General features: G+C 36.1%; 2 protein-coding genes and 1 long non-coding RNA gene across 5 annotated transcripts in view; 1 reads left to right on the top strand and 2 right to left on the bottom strand.

The window, feature by feature from the left end:
• Positions 1-5,734, bottom strand: part of LOC124306357 (uncharacterized) — a 13,717-nt gene extending 7,983 nt beyond the window's left edge. The window contains exons 1-2 of one of the 2 annotated variants that reach the window (XR_006908588.1): positions 5,218-5,734; positions 621-622 (exon numbers count right to left, since the gene is read on the bottom strand). This is a non-coding gene — a long non-coding RNA (uncharacterized LOC124306357). The remainder of the gene's footprint in view (positions 1-620; positions 623-5,217) is intronic. The other variant, XR_006908587.1, reaches the window with a different exon arrangement.
• The window catches only part of LOC124306356 (lysosomal thioesterase PPT2 homolog), a 27,765-nt gene extending 17,474 nt beyond the window's left edge, over positions 1-10,291 (top strand). Inside the window, exons 1-4 of one of the 2 annotated variants that reach the window (XM_046766964.1) lie at positions 1,600-2,243; positions 4,875-5,124; positions 6,947-7,065; positions 7,173-10,291. In XM_046766964.1, coding sequence (XP_046622920.1) covers positions 2,049-2,243; positions 4,875-5,124; positions 6,947-7,065; positions 7,173-7,526 — 918 coding nt within the window. In that variant the 5' untranslated portion in view covers positions 1,600-2,048 and the 3' untranslated portion in view covers positions 7,527-10,291. Of the gene's footprint in view, positions 1-1,599; positions 2,244-4,874; positions 5,125-6,946; positions 7,066-7,172 lie in introns of those variants that run through there. The other variant, XM_046766965.1, reaches the window with a different exon arrangement.
• On the bottom strand, positions 7,889-14,534 carry LOC124306354 (venom serine carboxypeptidase). The gene is made up of 2 exons (XM_046766961.1): positions 14,054-14,534; positions 7,889-12,347 (listed from the first exon to the last, which is right to left on the bottom strand). The coding sequence occupies exons 1-2, from the start codon at positions 14,333-14,335 to the stop codon at positions 11,232-11,234; spliced, it is 1,398 nt and encodes a 465-aa protein (XP_046622917.1). The 5' UTR covers positions 14,336-14,534; the 3' UTR covers positions 7,889-11,231.

Genomic DNA, 14,534 nt, shown 5'->3' with positions numbered 1-14,534 from the left:
AGAGTCTATAGTACAATCAAAATTGTATTTATGTAACATTAACTTCATTGGTTAAGAGGGCGCTCTGGTCGATTTCGACGTTGACGTTTATATCTCCAAATATCGAAGTCCAAGTATCTCAAACGCGAAAAACGATTAACGGCCCCATTCAATACGCAATTCTCAAACAAACACTCCAACGTATTTTCATTTGACGCAGAAATAAAGAAATGGCATGGATTCTACGTATTTACTGTTGCGATTTCGTAGATCGCTGCCATTTCTTTATTTCGTCGTCAAATGAAAATGAGTTGGAGTGTTTTTGTTCAGAATTGTATACAGATTGAGGCTGTTAAGCTCTTTTTCGCATTTGCGACACGTGGACTACAACATTCAGAGATGTATACGTCACCGTCGAATCAACCAGGGCACCCCCTTAAGGTGCTTGACCTTATTGACTGATTTAAGGTTATTTACGGGATTCAATCACATTTTTTTTGTAAAACTTCATTTCGATTTAAAATCTTTTGTGACATGATCATTCAGATGTTAAGAACTGCACTCTGGTCAGCTGTGAACGATAAATTATCATATGAAATGATGAATTAACAATCGAATAATTTCCAAAATATAACCTCGACGCCTGTCTCGCACCAGAGCGCACTTTCTGACAATAGCACGACCATTTTACATACAAGAAATTCCAGATCGATCCGAAGTTATCCACGAAACACACGCTTTCAAAAGGCCATTTTTATCTAAAACATTTTATTTTATCTCCATATCACTTTTGAAGACGTTGGAAGAGATTATTAGAAATGGAACTATCTGTAGATTTGACGATTACACTAAATTTCAGGAGTCTACAATTAGCAACCCACATAATTTTCACACCTCGTACAGATCTGATAATTCTTTGTCGTGATGTTCTTTGCATCGAATTGAATGATGGATAACTTATACGATGAAATAAATACTGCTAATTATATATTGGACCAGCCAAACGCGTTATACCAAGTTCAAATCGCAGTCCATACTAAAGTCTGGAAATTTGGAAAACATATTTGTGCATTAACCCAACGTAAACTGCTATAGATATATATGGAGAAAAGTAACAGATTCCGAACGCTTACGAATGCTCGACTACGTACGATTCATGACCATGATCGTGATTGACTTTGACCATGTACCCTTAATCAAAAAGCTTCCGACTTCTGTTCATAAAGACCACAGATTTTCAAAGAACTAAGGAAAATTGCGTATTCCTATGTGATTTACTATAAATGACCATCATTAACATAAATCCTATATGCATTTCAGCAATGCAGAAACCTAAGATTATCCTCGGGAGCCACCAAAATTCATCACACGATTTAACCCAGGATTGGTAACCTTAGTGTACTCTCAGTCAGTATTCCAGAGAAAACCCTTTTTACCGACTATTGACCGTCGGTAACAAGTCATCCGTTGGCGGATAATCTCCAGCTTCTACACTGGGTAACAAACTGTTCTTGGAGTAGCTCCTAGCTTACCGACAGAGCAACCCTTATCAACAACTGACAACACGAAAGGTGTAATATAAAATAAGCAGTAAGATGAGGTCGGGTTAGGTTAGATAAACTAGATGACATTCCGAATAAAACCGTGACAAAGGTGGGTTATAATCAAAGATCAGTGTGATGTAAACAACTCGGAAAAGAAGCTAGTACTAGATAATTTATCAATCTTCCGTACGATTTGAATGATAGTAAAAGATAGTGTTCTCCGAAACAGTCTTTGTTCGTTTATACTGAATCAGTATTCAATAGTGGTGTATTTTTTATACATATATACATACAAGGCCCGGTAATTGAACTTGAACTGATTGTGAGAACAAAGAACGGTCAGTTTCAGTTTATTGTATCGCACAGAAGTGCTCTGGCAAATATGAAAGCACTGCTGACGGATGTTTAATGGCAGTTGTGTGTTTATTTATCATATCCAAAGACAGCTGACAATGTATTAGACTTGTGTAGCAGAGCCTGATATTGGCAACAACATCCTGCACATTTCCCTGACGCAATCGCAGAATGCTGCATATTCATTCAAGTTCCAAAGCACGAAGGAACACGATGTGCTACCACAGCATTTGCTCCGTTCTCATTTTTGCTACTCTGTTAGCCGCTCCTAATTATGCGGCCAAAAAGTACAGAGCTGTTGTACTCATTCATGGAGTCCTCACTGGAAGTGAGAGCATGGAGTTGATAAGCAAACGAATACAAGAGGTATGTTATCTTTCACGTGTCAACGACACGAGGTTGACGATTGTCGCGTTAAACAAATATTTACGAATCAAGTGGTTGATTTCGCTCATCATGACTAACCAGCCTACAAATTCCACGTTCGGATACGTTTAAAGTTGAGAAAACGACGTTATATATATATATATATATATATATATATATATATATATATATATATATATATATATATAAAAAAAATTCTTTATTATTTTGTTATTCAAATAAATCGAATAATACTGACCCGATCAAACGTAGAATTTCATTAGTTCTAAGTTGAAAAGAGTCGCGTCGATTGAGGTCATAATCATTAAAATCCGTTCATCCGTTCTCGAGATGTCATTTGAATTATTTTCCTAATTTTGTTACTTGAATAACTCGAAAAATACTGGACTGATCAGATTGGAAATTTACTCAGTTATAAATTGAAAACAGCTGCGTCTATTCAAATGAAAATTATCAGAATCCGTTGACCTATTTTCCAGATGAGTATCATTAAATTTTTTTTGTAATTTATTATTCGAATAACTTCGACACTAGTAGACCAATCGAATCAAAAATTTCATCAGTTCTAATTTGAGAAAATGGTCAGAGGTGATTCTCGACATCCCAAATCGTAGAAATCTAGCAAAAATTAAGTTTTTACATTATCGAGGTGATTATAATAACTTTCTCTCTTAAAATTGAGAGAATTTAAAAAATTGATGACTGACGTTCGCAACGTTATTACAATGATGCATTCTCAAATACCATCATTTCGCTACTTTAGAACAGTCTGAAATTCAGCAAAGGACAATAGAACAAAATACTCTCATATTCGAAGCATTCAACTCCTTGAAAATGTCATTCTAAAGTTACAACATAATGATTGTCTTGCTATTATCCATTACGTTAAAGTCAATGCTGTAAAGTATCTAGGTACTTTCCTCAGCAAATATCTTGTGGTGGTACCCAGGTACATTTTAGAATTACCTATATCTTTTTATAGGTACAATGTGAGGTAGGTACTTTATTTGCGTAAAAATTTCCCAGTAGAGCGTGCGTTCAATGCTGGTGGGCAATACTAAAGGAGGTTTCTACTTTGTTGGTCCGAAAACGTTCGATTTTTTATCAATCTTCCATGCAAAAATTATGAAATATCGAATGTTGATATTTGGTATGTTTAATAAGCGATCTTTATTGAACATGATAATACTTTTTAAAGTTTGACAAAACATGGTACTGAGATCGGGAGGAGCCGGCGATATTCTTTGCTTGCGGAAGTGCTCCTACACATCCTAGATAAGCAATCGTCATGAAATTTGGCAGGCACGTGTACAATAGTCTTCATCACTTGACCCAGAATGAATAAGAAATATTGAAAAATAAAAAAATAGAGAGCTATCGAAGGGGAGATTAGTTTTATGTCAAAATTTGTGCAGTTTTTTGTTCATAAAATAAAAATTTTTGAATACTTTTGGATAATTCTGGTTCAACTAATGAAGACGTTTGTTGTACATGTGCCTGCCAAATTTCACAACGATTGCTCATCTAGGGCGTGCAGAAGCACTTCCGCAAGTGAAGAAAAAATATTATCACGTTCAATAAAGACCGCTTAGTAAACATCCCAAATATCAACATTCTATATTTCATGTTTTTTTGAACAAAATATTGATAAAAAATCGACTAGTTTTCGGCTCAACAAAGTAGAAACCTCCCGTAACTCCTCCGAGAGATAAATTATATGATGACATTTTCGAATGTCTACTCTTTCATAAATATAATAAATTTCATTACTCATAACTCGCATAAGACAGATAAGTGCAGTACTGTATAAGTGTATAACTGCTTCATATCACTCTTACATATGGAGAAAATAAAAATAGATTCTACTCGAAGTTGCATCAACAGAGGGTCACATCAGGTTGTTCCGTTAAATATACTTCGTAAAATGCTGAATTTACTTTAAAAACAGTAAAAACTACTGTGTGCAGACTAAAATCTGCTACATTTATAATAAAAAATACAGTCGACATTTGTATTTTTTTTTATCAAAAACCTTCATGTGTCCCTCTCTTCTTGCGATTTTGAGTAAAATTGGCTGTTTTATTCTCTCCGTGCAGTTAACGTAAATAAAGTACCTAAATACCTATACCATAGTAGCCGTTTAAGTTTTTCGCCATTTCCTTGCACCATACACAGTTAAAGTATTTAGCTTCATATTCGTATTTTACTGAATCAGTTTCATAAATTCGACATCATTCCAAGGATTCATCGATTTACTGTAAACTTCAACAATTTTCGTTCGTACGGCCTTTTGACTTTCCTGTAACGCAGAAAGATTTTGTTGTAACAATATATTCATTCATATGAAATGATGTATAAAATCCATGCTTAAAATTAAAGCTCATTATTTTGAAACTCCACGGACTTGCGGTATCTATTATATTTCGTGATAATGGAGGACGCTAAATATGTAAAACAATTCGTGATCTACAAAAATTATACGATTTGGGATTTTCGTCTGTATATTTTCGACAGGGTATAATGAAAATTTTCACATCGCCATTTTCACTCACTCATACAAAAAAGGAATCGAAATTCTAGGGTTTTTCCCAAGGGTTCCTGTAATTTCAGATGCACCCTGGCACTCAGATATTTAATACCGTAAGGTACGCTGGATGGAGTAGCCTGGAGCCTATGTGGCGTCAAGTGGAAGAGATCGGAGGTGATATCATTGCAATTGGCGCCGCGTTCCCCGAAGGAATAAATCTGCTCGGATACAGTCAGGGCGGTCTCTTGGCCAGGGCCATCCTGCAGAAATTTCCGGACCACAATGTCAGAAATTTCATTTCGTTAAGCTCTCCGCAAGCTGGGCAGTTTGGAAGTGAGCTCTCATTTCACTGAAAACCTTTACAACCCGCAACCTTGGCTTTACACTCCTTCACAATTATCGAGCAATGCACCATAGAAACTATACAGGGTGGCCACTCAATTCCGATCACGGAATTCCCTGACATTTCCCGGTTTTCCCTGACTAAAATCATTATTTTTCCCTAACATTTTGATGCACAATTTGTGCAGAAATCACTAAAAACTATAGTAACCTAGGTAAAGTATGGCTAAATATATTAAAGTTATAAAAGTTTTAAAAAGTTGTTTATTCCGTTCATTATGATTTTTGAAAGTTGACAAAAAATGAAAATTTCCATTTCTGTGGTCTTGTTAAGTATACATTTAAGAAGGGGCTCCAAGAAGCGAAATATTTTTAGAGCTATTATTTGAACATTTATGCTGTTTGCAATGAAAATCGAGGTTCAAAGAATTATGACTAATTAACGAATGTGTAACTTTTTGAAAAATAAACTTAAAAATTTTTTTCCAACGGGACATTTTTCTTTCAAGTGTTAAGAATGCACCACAATTTATCCAAATTTTTAAATTGATATTTATTACAGCAAAACAATTATTTTGTGCGGTGTACTGTCTAGATGCGGCGCGTCTATGCCATAACAGTTGCGCATAGCCCTATTTTCAGCGTTAAATTAAAATTACTAATATTGAAGATAGAATTCCGGGTGCTCGTACGTTTTCATTGAAAATTTCCTCCTCTTTAAGAATCGTTTTAAAATTTTCGCTAGCGCTTTTACTTTTTGAGTTATTGCCAAAAAACTGAGGCTTCGTTTTTTCTAGACTATTAGGCGTCGGTGAACGTGCGTCTCCACACGCAGTGACGGCCATAGATAAATCAGACCGATGTCTGCTCGTACTACTGAATTCATGTGACAATCAACAACTAAGCTTATAATCGTCAATAAAAAGAGAAGAAAAATTGGGACGATGCGGTGATAGCATCTCAATTTTATGGACAAGGCTTTTGAAATCCGTGAGTTCTATAAAAAGTCCCTGACCAACCAAACAATTCCCTGACATTTCCCTGACTTTTCCCTGACATACAAAATTCCCTGACATTTCCCGGTTTTCCCGGTTTTCCAGACGGGTGGCCACCCTGCTATAGTTCTCTCTTTATAGGTATGACAAGTACAGGAATTTCCAAACACAAAAATTACCAATGCAATTGACGAAAGATACGAGACGATAAAAAAAATACAAATTATACATTTGAGATTTGTATTTAAAAAGAATGAATTATAAATTGCATTTGTTAATTTGTAATTCGAACGAAATCAAATACAAATCACAATTATGTTTTGTAATTTAGGCTAAATAGATACTAATTACTTGCGAAATTTGTAATGAAACTGAAATTAACCACTAATTACAAATGCAATTTGCATTTCATTTCATTCTATTACTAAATCTAAATTTAATTTGTATCTCATTTCACCCTAATTGCAAAATACAAACATAATTTACATTCTATTTCACCCTAATCACTCCATTTTTTCCAATCACAAGATTCAAATGTAACTTCCATCTTTTCCTGCCCCATTACAAAATACAAATGTGATTTATGATTTGTTCAACCTAATTGCAAAACACAAATGAAATTTGTAATTAAAGTGTAGATAATTAAAAATTGTAAGTAGGCAGTGTCCAATACTGATGCGTGCGTGTAACAACTGTAATTTTTTTAATATGTACTCATTACGTAGACGTACAGTTCAAATGTACATACAAAGTTGAAGTTCGTCAAGTTTATTATCTTATATTGAAACAAAACTAAAAACTTTCATGTTATCCAACAGCTCGATTTCTGCACCTGTTCTTCCCAGATTTGGTATGCGAAACTGCCTACGAACTCTTCTACTCAAAAGTAGGACAGCGGACTAGTGTTGGCAACTATTGGAACGACCCTCATCATCAGGTAATTAAGCTGTTCTAAGTTATTCATTAATTAGAAAAAAATAAATTTCAATTAAATAAACAGACGATTATAGTTGGTTTTCATCCCAAATGTTTTCAATTTCGCAGGGATTGTACTATAACTACAGCCGATTTTTGCCGTACGTGAACAATGAAAAAACCACTTCATTGACTGACGATTTCAAAGTTGGCATCACAAAGTTACGCAAGATGATTTTAATCGGGGGACCTAATGATGGGGTTATCACTCCTTGGCAGAGCAGCCAGTTCGGATATTATAATGCCAATGAAACCGTGGTTGAAATGAGAGATAGGGATATTTACGTAAAGGATATGATAGGATTAAAGACTCTCGATAAACACGGGAAGTTGAAGACACACGTAGTGCCCGGAATTTCGCACTTTGAATGGCATAAAAACACGTCCATTGTAGATGATTATATATTACCGTACCTTGATTAAACTCGTTGAAATAATAGCTCAATTAGAAATTTAATGGAATACTTTCGATTAAAAAATGTTATTATGTAAGAAAATACTCTTTCAACGAGAACAGGGTTAAATGCGAGTTAGATTTATCTAGAAATATCGGAGGACGTGGAAAATGGTACATAAATAAAAATCTATTTTTTTAGTAATGAACGGGTATCAATAACTCTCATAGTTTTTAACGAATTGCCGTAATATCTAATATCAGCATGATCACGTGGTTCCGAGTGTTTGCGGAATAGCCTGTGTTCACAATTCAATATGGTGGCTATTCGCATGGGTTGGATTGCAGAATGACTTTTATCGCATTTTTGTAGTAGTTTTTTTAAATGACGTACTGCGAGGTTTTAGAGTTTTTATTGATATAGGCATGTGTCCTGTAATACGTGATCAACTGAATTTAGAATCTTGAAACACTCACTAGCATTGTACATAATGCTGCTGTTATAAAAGTGTAAAGTAACAATCTCACACGTGAGTTTAGCGAATGTATGAAATGTATCCAAATTATACAATTCTGATATTGTAGAGGCTTATAAGAGTTCATACACAGTTGCTCATTGTTATGAATTATAGCATCAAACATTTATGTACAATAATTATAGCGTAATTATTAAGTATAACACCAAAATATGTAAACAAATAATTGTTTATTCTCATATAAGTGAATCGATCGAATAAAAATCCGAAAAATGAATACAACATGTGAACCAAGCACTGTTTTGTCACGAAAACAGAAAAAAACCGTAAAAATTATCAAATGTTAATTTTCCATGTTTAGGAGTTACTTGATTGTAAAACCATAATCCACTTACTCTTATCGTAATTTTCTTAGACGTAACAGACCGCTTGGCGTCTACCGAGTGCCAAAAACAATCGTTGAGCTAAAACGATATTCCAAGTGTTCCAACGGCAGCCATATTGGTTTTATTACAAATCCTCAATTCAAAGGTAAAATCTCATCATCAAACATATCGGGAATTTCTGGTGAAACTGCCGACTCCGAGCCACGCGGTCACCACCAGCACTAACACATGTAAAAGTCTTCGTTCGCAGCATTTGTCCGCTACGCTCGGTTCACGTAAAAGTTGTGCGTGTGTTGACGCTGGCGGTGATCGCGTGGCTCGGAGTCGGCACTTTCACCAGAAACCCTCGATATACAGATTATACAGAATGAATTGCTAACAATTGCATAGACCCTCGTCTACGAACATCTAATGTGTATGCCCTACAATCTGGGAGCAGTTGTTTGCCAGGGCGGCCAATCGTCATAAATTTAAACAGTTCCACACGGTGTGCGTAACCTCAAAAATTTTAACGTCTGTTGGTGACAGTAGTGGCAGCTATAGCCCGATAAATTCAACGTTAATCGAAGTTTAAACCAAGTTCAGCCTATTTCTAAACTATGCGGAAAAAATTAAACACCGTTTAAACCGTGTCGGAGGAAACGGGCGTATCTTCAACTCAAAATTGTTAAAATTTTTGAGGTTACGTACATCGCGGACGGTTGGTTGCCCTGGCAAACAACTGCTCTTGAATTTTAACGCATGCAGGTTGCAGACGAGGGTCCATCCATGCAGTCGTTAATAATTCAGTCTGTATACGAATAACAACAAAAACACATATTAACATACACTAATAGAGATTAATGATAAACATAACATGAACGTGACCGCACCTATCTTCAATCTGACCTTTCACTTTGCAAGCTATGAAAGTGAGCAAGAGAGAGAGCGAAATCTATCTTTGTGCTCAGGTCATATGATACGAGAACAGCAGCACAATGTCGTTCTCTCAGGTTTTGTAATGAAAAACATTATTATGATGATTCAGTAGGTGGAATAATAAAATTTCATTAAATCAAACAAGTACAGAAGAATCTGAATAAAAATTTCAAGATTCCCATTTAATGCCTGTGTTGAATACCACTCAAATGTACGAATGTAGAAAAATATACATCAAAGAACTATCGAAATCAAAAAATTTCATTTCAGTCACATCGTAACGATACGTAGCAATCTCTGTACAAATATCACAGGTAAAATATCCCTATTTGCGTTGAATGACCTATCACAATCTAAGTAAGAGAAACCGCAAAAGAATCTTTACTGAATGCATCGAAATAGTTAACGAATTCTTAGACTGCATTGAAGTCTCGAGCAACCTCAACATGTACAAGTACGAATACGACATTGTCACTCAGTCAATTCCAGTCAACATTGAATTAGGCACGCAGTTAAAAAAAAGTGTTAATCCTAACGCCATCTTCCAGGAATTCCTAAACGAAAATAAAGTCTGGTCAATCTTTACCGATGGCAGCGAAACGACAATTTACTCGTAGGCGCTGCCTGCTCCTGCCCGATGAAAACGTAGAAATACAAAAAAGTTTGATTAAACATGCCTTAGCTTACACCGCCGAATGCACTGCCCTAAACTAAGCAATGGATATACCACTCTCTTGCACAGATGATAACGCTTTCATTTCCTGTGATTCCCTCAGTGCTCTTTAAAGTATCGCAAGTTCCAAACCTTCTACTTCAACACACCCTCTAATGTTCAAAATCAAGTATAAATACAACTTATTTGTTTCTCAAAACGCCCACAAAACGTTAAATTTTTTTGGATTCCTTCTCACATCGGAAGCGAAGGAAATTAAAACGTTGACACACTAGCTAAAACTGCAACAAACAAAACACTTGTAAATTTCTCACAAATTCCCCACACCTACCTCTTTGAAACCTTCAAATAAAAATGCTTATACACAAACAAATAAAGTTATAAAAAAACAAGGTCAAACTAAAGATACACAATACTTCACACACTACTTTCGTGAAAATTGTAAACCTTGGTTCCACAACAAAGACCTTTAAAGAGAATGTGTAATCACGATAAATCATTGCAGAGCGCATCACTACCACCTAGGTGCCTTTCTTTTTCACATAAATGTTATAGACAACCCGACATGCGATTGTGGCGAATTTGAACAAAACATTAATCGTGTACTATGGCAATGCGTATTGCTAGACCAACAAAAAACATAATTTTAGAGCAATCTATCAAAGTGTAACTTACGCCCGCCATTGAATATTGAATCGTTAATTTGTGAACCAAACTTAAGAGCTTGAAGCTATATCCAGTGCTTTCGAAGTAAATGTAACCTAAAAGTATGAACTGGCATACCTCAGTACAAATATGTAAAACAACTACACCAACCATTGTAAAACTATTGTAAACTGAATCAATGTATGCAGATATAAACTCTTATATGGGTTTCAAATGCTTATATAAAAAAAAAAAATATCCTTCGGCTTCTACACACTGAAAAAAAGACTACAAAAGCGAGTAGAATCATTTTGTCAATGTTTGCTCACAACAATTGATCGCTATCAATCCTGTCTCCCATCCAAAATCTCAGAGTCCGGTGGAGCATCATTATATTCTTGCTGTTGGGACTGTGACAGGACTGTAATAGTCATCCCTACTCCTTGCTGTTGCACGGCTAGTGCGGTCTCGAGCGAGCTCCCACCACAGCAATGCTATAGCAGTTACACTAGCTGTTTCAACCACGTCGATGAGAGAAGACCGGTGATGCACATGGTGGGGAAATATCAGGGGCTTCTAATGATAAGGCTTATATTGCCGCTCCACTATATATTAGGATGCTGAGATATTTAAGATTTAGAATGATTTGTTTCTGATAAATCTAGTGATCAAATCAAGGGCCCAACGAGGCTGATCGGATGGAACCATATGACCGGCATTACGAACCAGAACTTCAGTTAAACTCCCAGCAGTTTTTGAATATCCAGCGAGTTCCTTGCCCACCCACCACTGCTTCCTGACAGCCTTTTTGTATACCTCAGCACCGGGCCAATTAAGATTCTTGAGGTAATTTTCGGTCGTCGGATAAGCAACTATGATGTCCAATTGCCCATTGTAGAGCAAAACGCGATAGTGTTGTGTCAAGTCCGCTATGAGTACTGCTAATGACTGCATTACATCGCTTTTCAAGTGTATTTCGACTGTCTTATCCTCCGTGTGAAAAGAATTGTTCCCCACATGAATGGCTCGACGAACGTCGACTCGTTGCACCCATTCCGACATCCAGTCGGATTCCTTGCTATCTGCGATGTGCAAGTAGTTGAAGTAGAAGTCGAAGCCGGTCAGATTGTGAAACAAGGAACCGCCATGCAGGTCACCGTTCAGCAGCTGATCAAATACGTCGAAAGCTTCGTCGAACTTCTTGGCCTGAATCAATTTGCGCCCTTTGTCCTCAAGCTGGTGGAACAAATCCCTGCCGTGCGAATCAATCAGTCCAATCTGGTACAAGTAATCTCCATAGACTAGCTGGTTCTCTGGATCAGTGAGGCCGTTCCCGATGGCCAATCCCTTCAGGTTTATCTTCAGTTTTGCCTTGATATTGAAGTCTTTTATGGCATGCGAAACTGCTGGGACGTATTTTCCTCCATAGGATTCTCCTGTAACGAAGAAATCATTCTCTTGCAACTCGGGGAATAAGGTGAAAAACTGGACCAGCGCTGTGTGAACATCTCTGCCAACGTGAGTCTCATTTGTCGCGTATCCTTTGTCATTCTTCGTGAAACTGTAACCTGTCCCAACAGGATTGTCGATGTACAATACGCTGTGCGCTTTTGTCCACGAATATTTGCGTAGCGCCAAAGTCTTGTTACTCGTCACTTGGAACGGACCGTTTTCCGTGAACAAACCAAACAGTGATGTTGCTCCTGGACCACCCTGCAGCCATAACACTACTGGAGCAGATTTTGGGTTGACCTATAATAGAGAGCTTGATCAGCAACTGTTACTTCGAGAAGAATGATAAGGTGAAGTTCTACTGTTGTTAAGATTCACACTTTCCTGAGTTTTAAATTCACTTTTCATTCAGACTGAATTTTGAATAAGCAAATTGTTGGCTGAGTAATCCAAAATCTTTATTAGAAAATTCCACATTTTTCGGAGCCTAAAGGAAATTTTTCCGTAGTCAAACAAGTAATATTTTGTAGAGCAATCAGTTTACAATATTAAATCGATCGCAATTGCCTCAAATTACATTGATAATGACATGAATCATCTTTACAAGCCATTTATATCAACAAAAATTCAAGAGGATTGGTCCCTTATTAGAAAACAGATAAGATTGAAGTTGGTGATGTTATTATACTGATGCATGTGCGAAAAAAATCGTTGTTTCGTAACTTTATGATTGTCTGGAATTCGGTAAAGCCATGATAAAGCAAAACATACTCATATTTTGCGGGCTCAGTTCCATCAGTCGTTCTAAAATAGCAAAAGATGATTATTCTTAATGTTCGGTTACATTGATGTGAGTATCTCGAACCACAAAATATCTAGTTTAGTGCAATGTGTTGCTCAACAGTAAAATTACTCAAAGTCTGTAACTTTATATATTTTGAGTCTGATATATCCTATAATATACATTCAATTCCAAACGCATCAGAACTTTTACTCTGAGATACTGTCCTATACTCGATAGAATTACCCTTGCATATCAGAAATGAGTCGAAGTATAATTATGACTTAAAATACACCCAGTATGTGATAAGGGATTGTGATAAGAAAGCACAGATAAATATATTAAAACATGAAATAACAATTTTGTCATCACTGTATGAAAACATGTAATGGAATTACGAAGCATTATAGTCTAATAAAGTAGGTTGAACAGATGGAAAATACATCTAATAATATATGAGGCTGGAGTGATGCTGACATAATTTGATTTTTTGGTTTTGCATTTTGCACTTAATGGAAGAATTACTTTGCCGGATTTGAATTTAAGAAATATCTTTCTTTTGCTATATTACAGTTTACTGAATTTCAAACAATTTTGAAGTAGCGAAATAATAATTTTTTTTCAAAACTACGTCCTTGTCTAAACATTCCTAATTTTGACCTTGTAACAATTTTATGGATGAATTTATAAGAAGCAGATGAAAGGACATCCCTGCTATGTGATAAAGATAAATCTACAGAACAAATTCGAGTAACACTAGCTGGTGTATTAACAATTTGAGAACAGATTTCAGAATTTTAGAATTACAACATTCGAAATGATTAAAATTTGGTATTCTCGATCTATTTCTAAAGTTTTGGGTTCATTTTGCTGGCTTCCAAGCACCCATAAATTTTGTGACAGAAATTCAAGATATCTTACATAATAGCACATTTATGATGTACAAAAATAACTGTTGAAGAATATCTGTGACACCGTACTAACAAAATTTTAATTCCAATTTTTTCAGGCAATCTCAGATCCAAAAACACCAGAATTGTTTCAATTGTATTTGCTACCATTGTCGCAAAATAACTTTTCGGAAGATTTTTTTGTATAGTTTTTTTTTTGGCTTCTTTACGTTTTGTTTCAGATAGTGGGCGCATTCTGAAGGATCATTCATTCTCGAATTCGTACGGTTTGGTCAAAAAAAAAACAAGTCGACTGTACACAGTCAAAATTTTACCTGCGACGGGAAGAACCAAAAGAAGGTATTTGATTGGTACTCCTTATTGACAGTAAAATACCCGGAGTAGCTCGGAACGTCGAACATTTCATCATGCCGAACTGTTGCTAATTTTCTGGCCTCGTCAATTTTCCCGGCTTCTATTAGAGGCGTTAGAAACAACGGTTCGCCGGCATCATCTCCTTCTTTCAACGGGTAACTGGCCAGTTTTGGATACGGATTAATAAAGGCGTACACATTGTGTACAAGGAAAACCGTCAATAATAACTTCTGACAAATCATTGTCAAAGCACACTGCCGGATTATAAAGGATATCGAAAAATTAAACTGCTCTGATCCACAATTGGTCTTTCTCTCAGTACCCGACTGACAAATCTTGACCAAATAATACAATTCTTCGTATCTCGATTTGGCATATCATTGTAGTGTTTGTCGTGATCGCCGATGTAGCAGCACCAGCAACAGTTTTTCGATCAGGTTT

The sequence above is a fragment of the Neodiprion virginianus genome, chromosome 5 (genome assembly GCF_021901495.1).
Source record: "Neodiprion virginianus isolate iyNeoVirg1 chromosome 5, iyNeoVirg1.1, whole genome shotgun sequence".
Lineage (NCBI taxonomy): Eukaryota > Metazoa > Arthropoda > Insecta > Hymenoptera > Diprionidae > Neodiprion > Neodiprion virginianus.
This window is presented reverse-complemented; position numbering and strand designations above follow the sequence as displayed.

Coding starts and splice junctions, on each gene's coding strand:
- LOC124306354 (XM_046766961.1), bottom strand. CDS start 14,335: ATGATTTGTCAGAAGTTATTATTGACGGTTTTCCTTGTACACAATGTG. Junction 12,348..14,053: donor TTTGGTTCTTCCCGTCGCAG/GTAAAATTTTGA, acceptor TCTCTATTATAG/GTCAACCCAAAATCTGCTCC.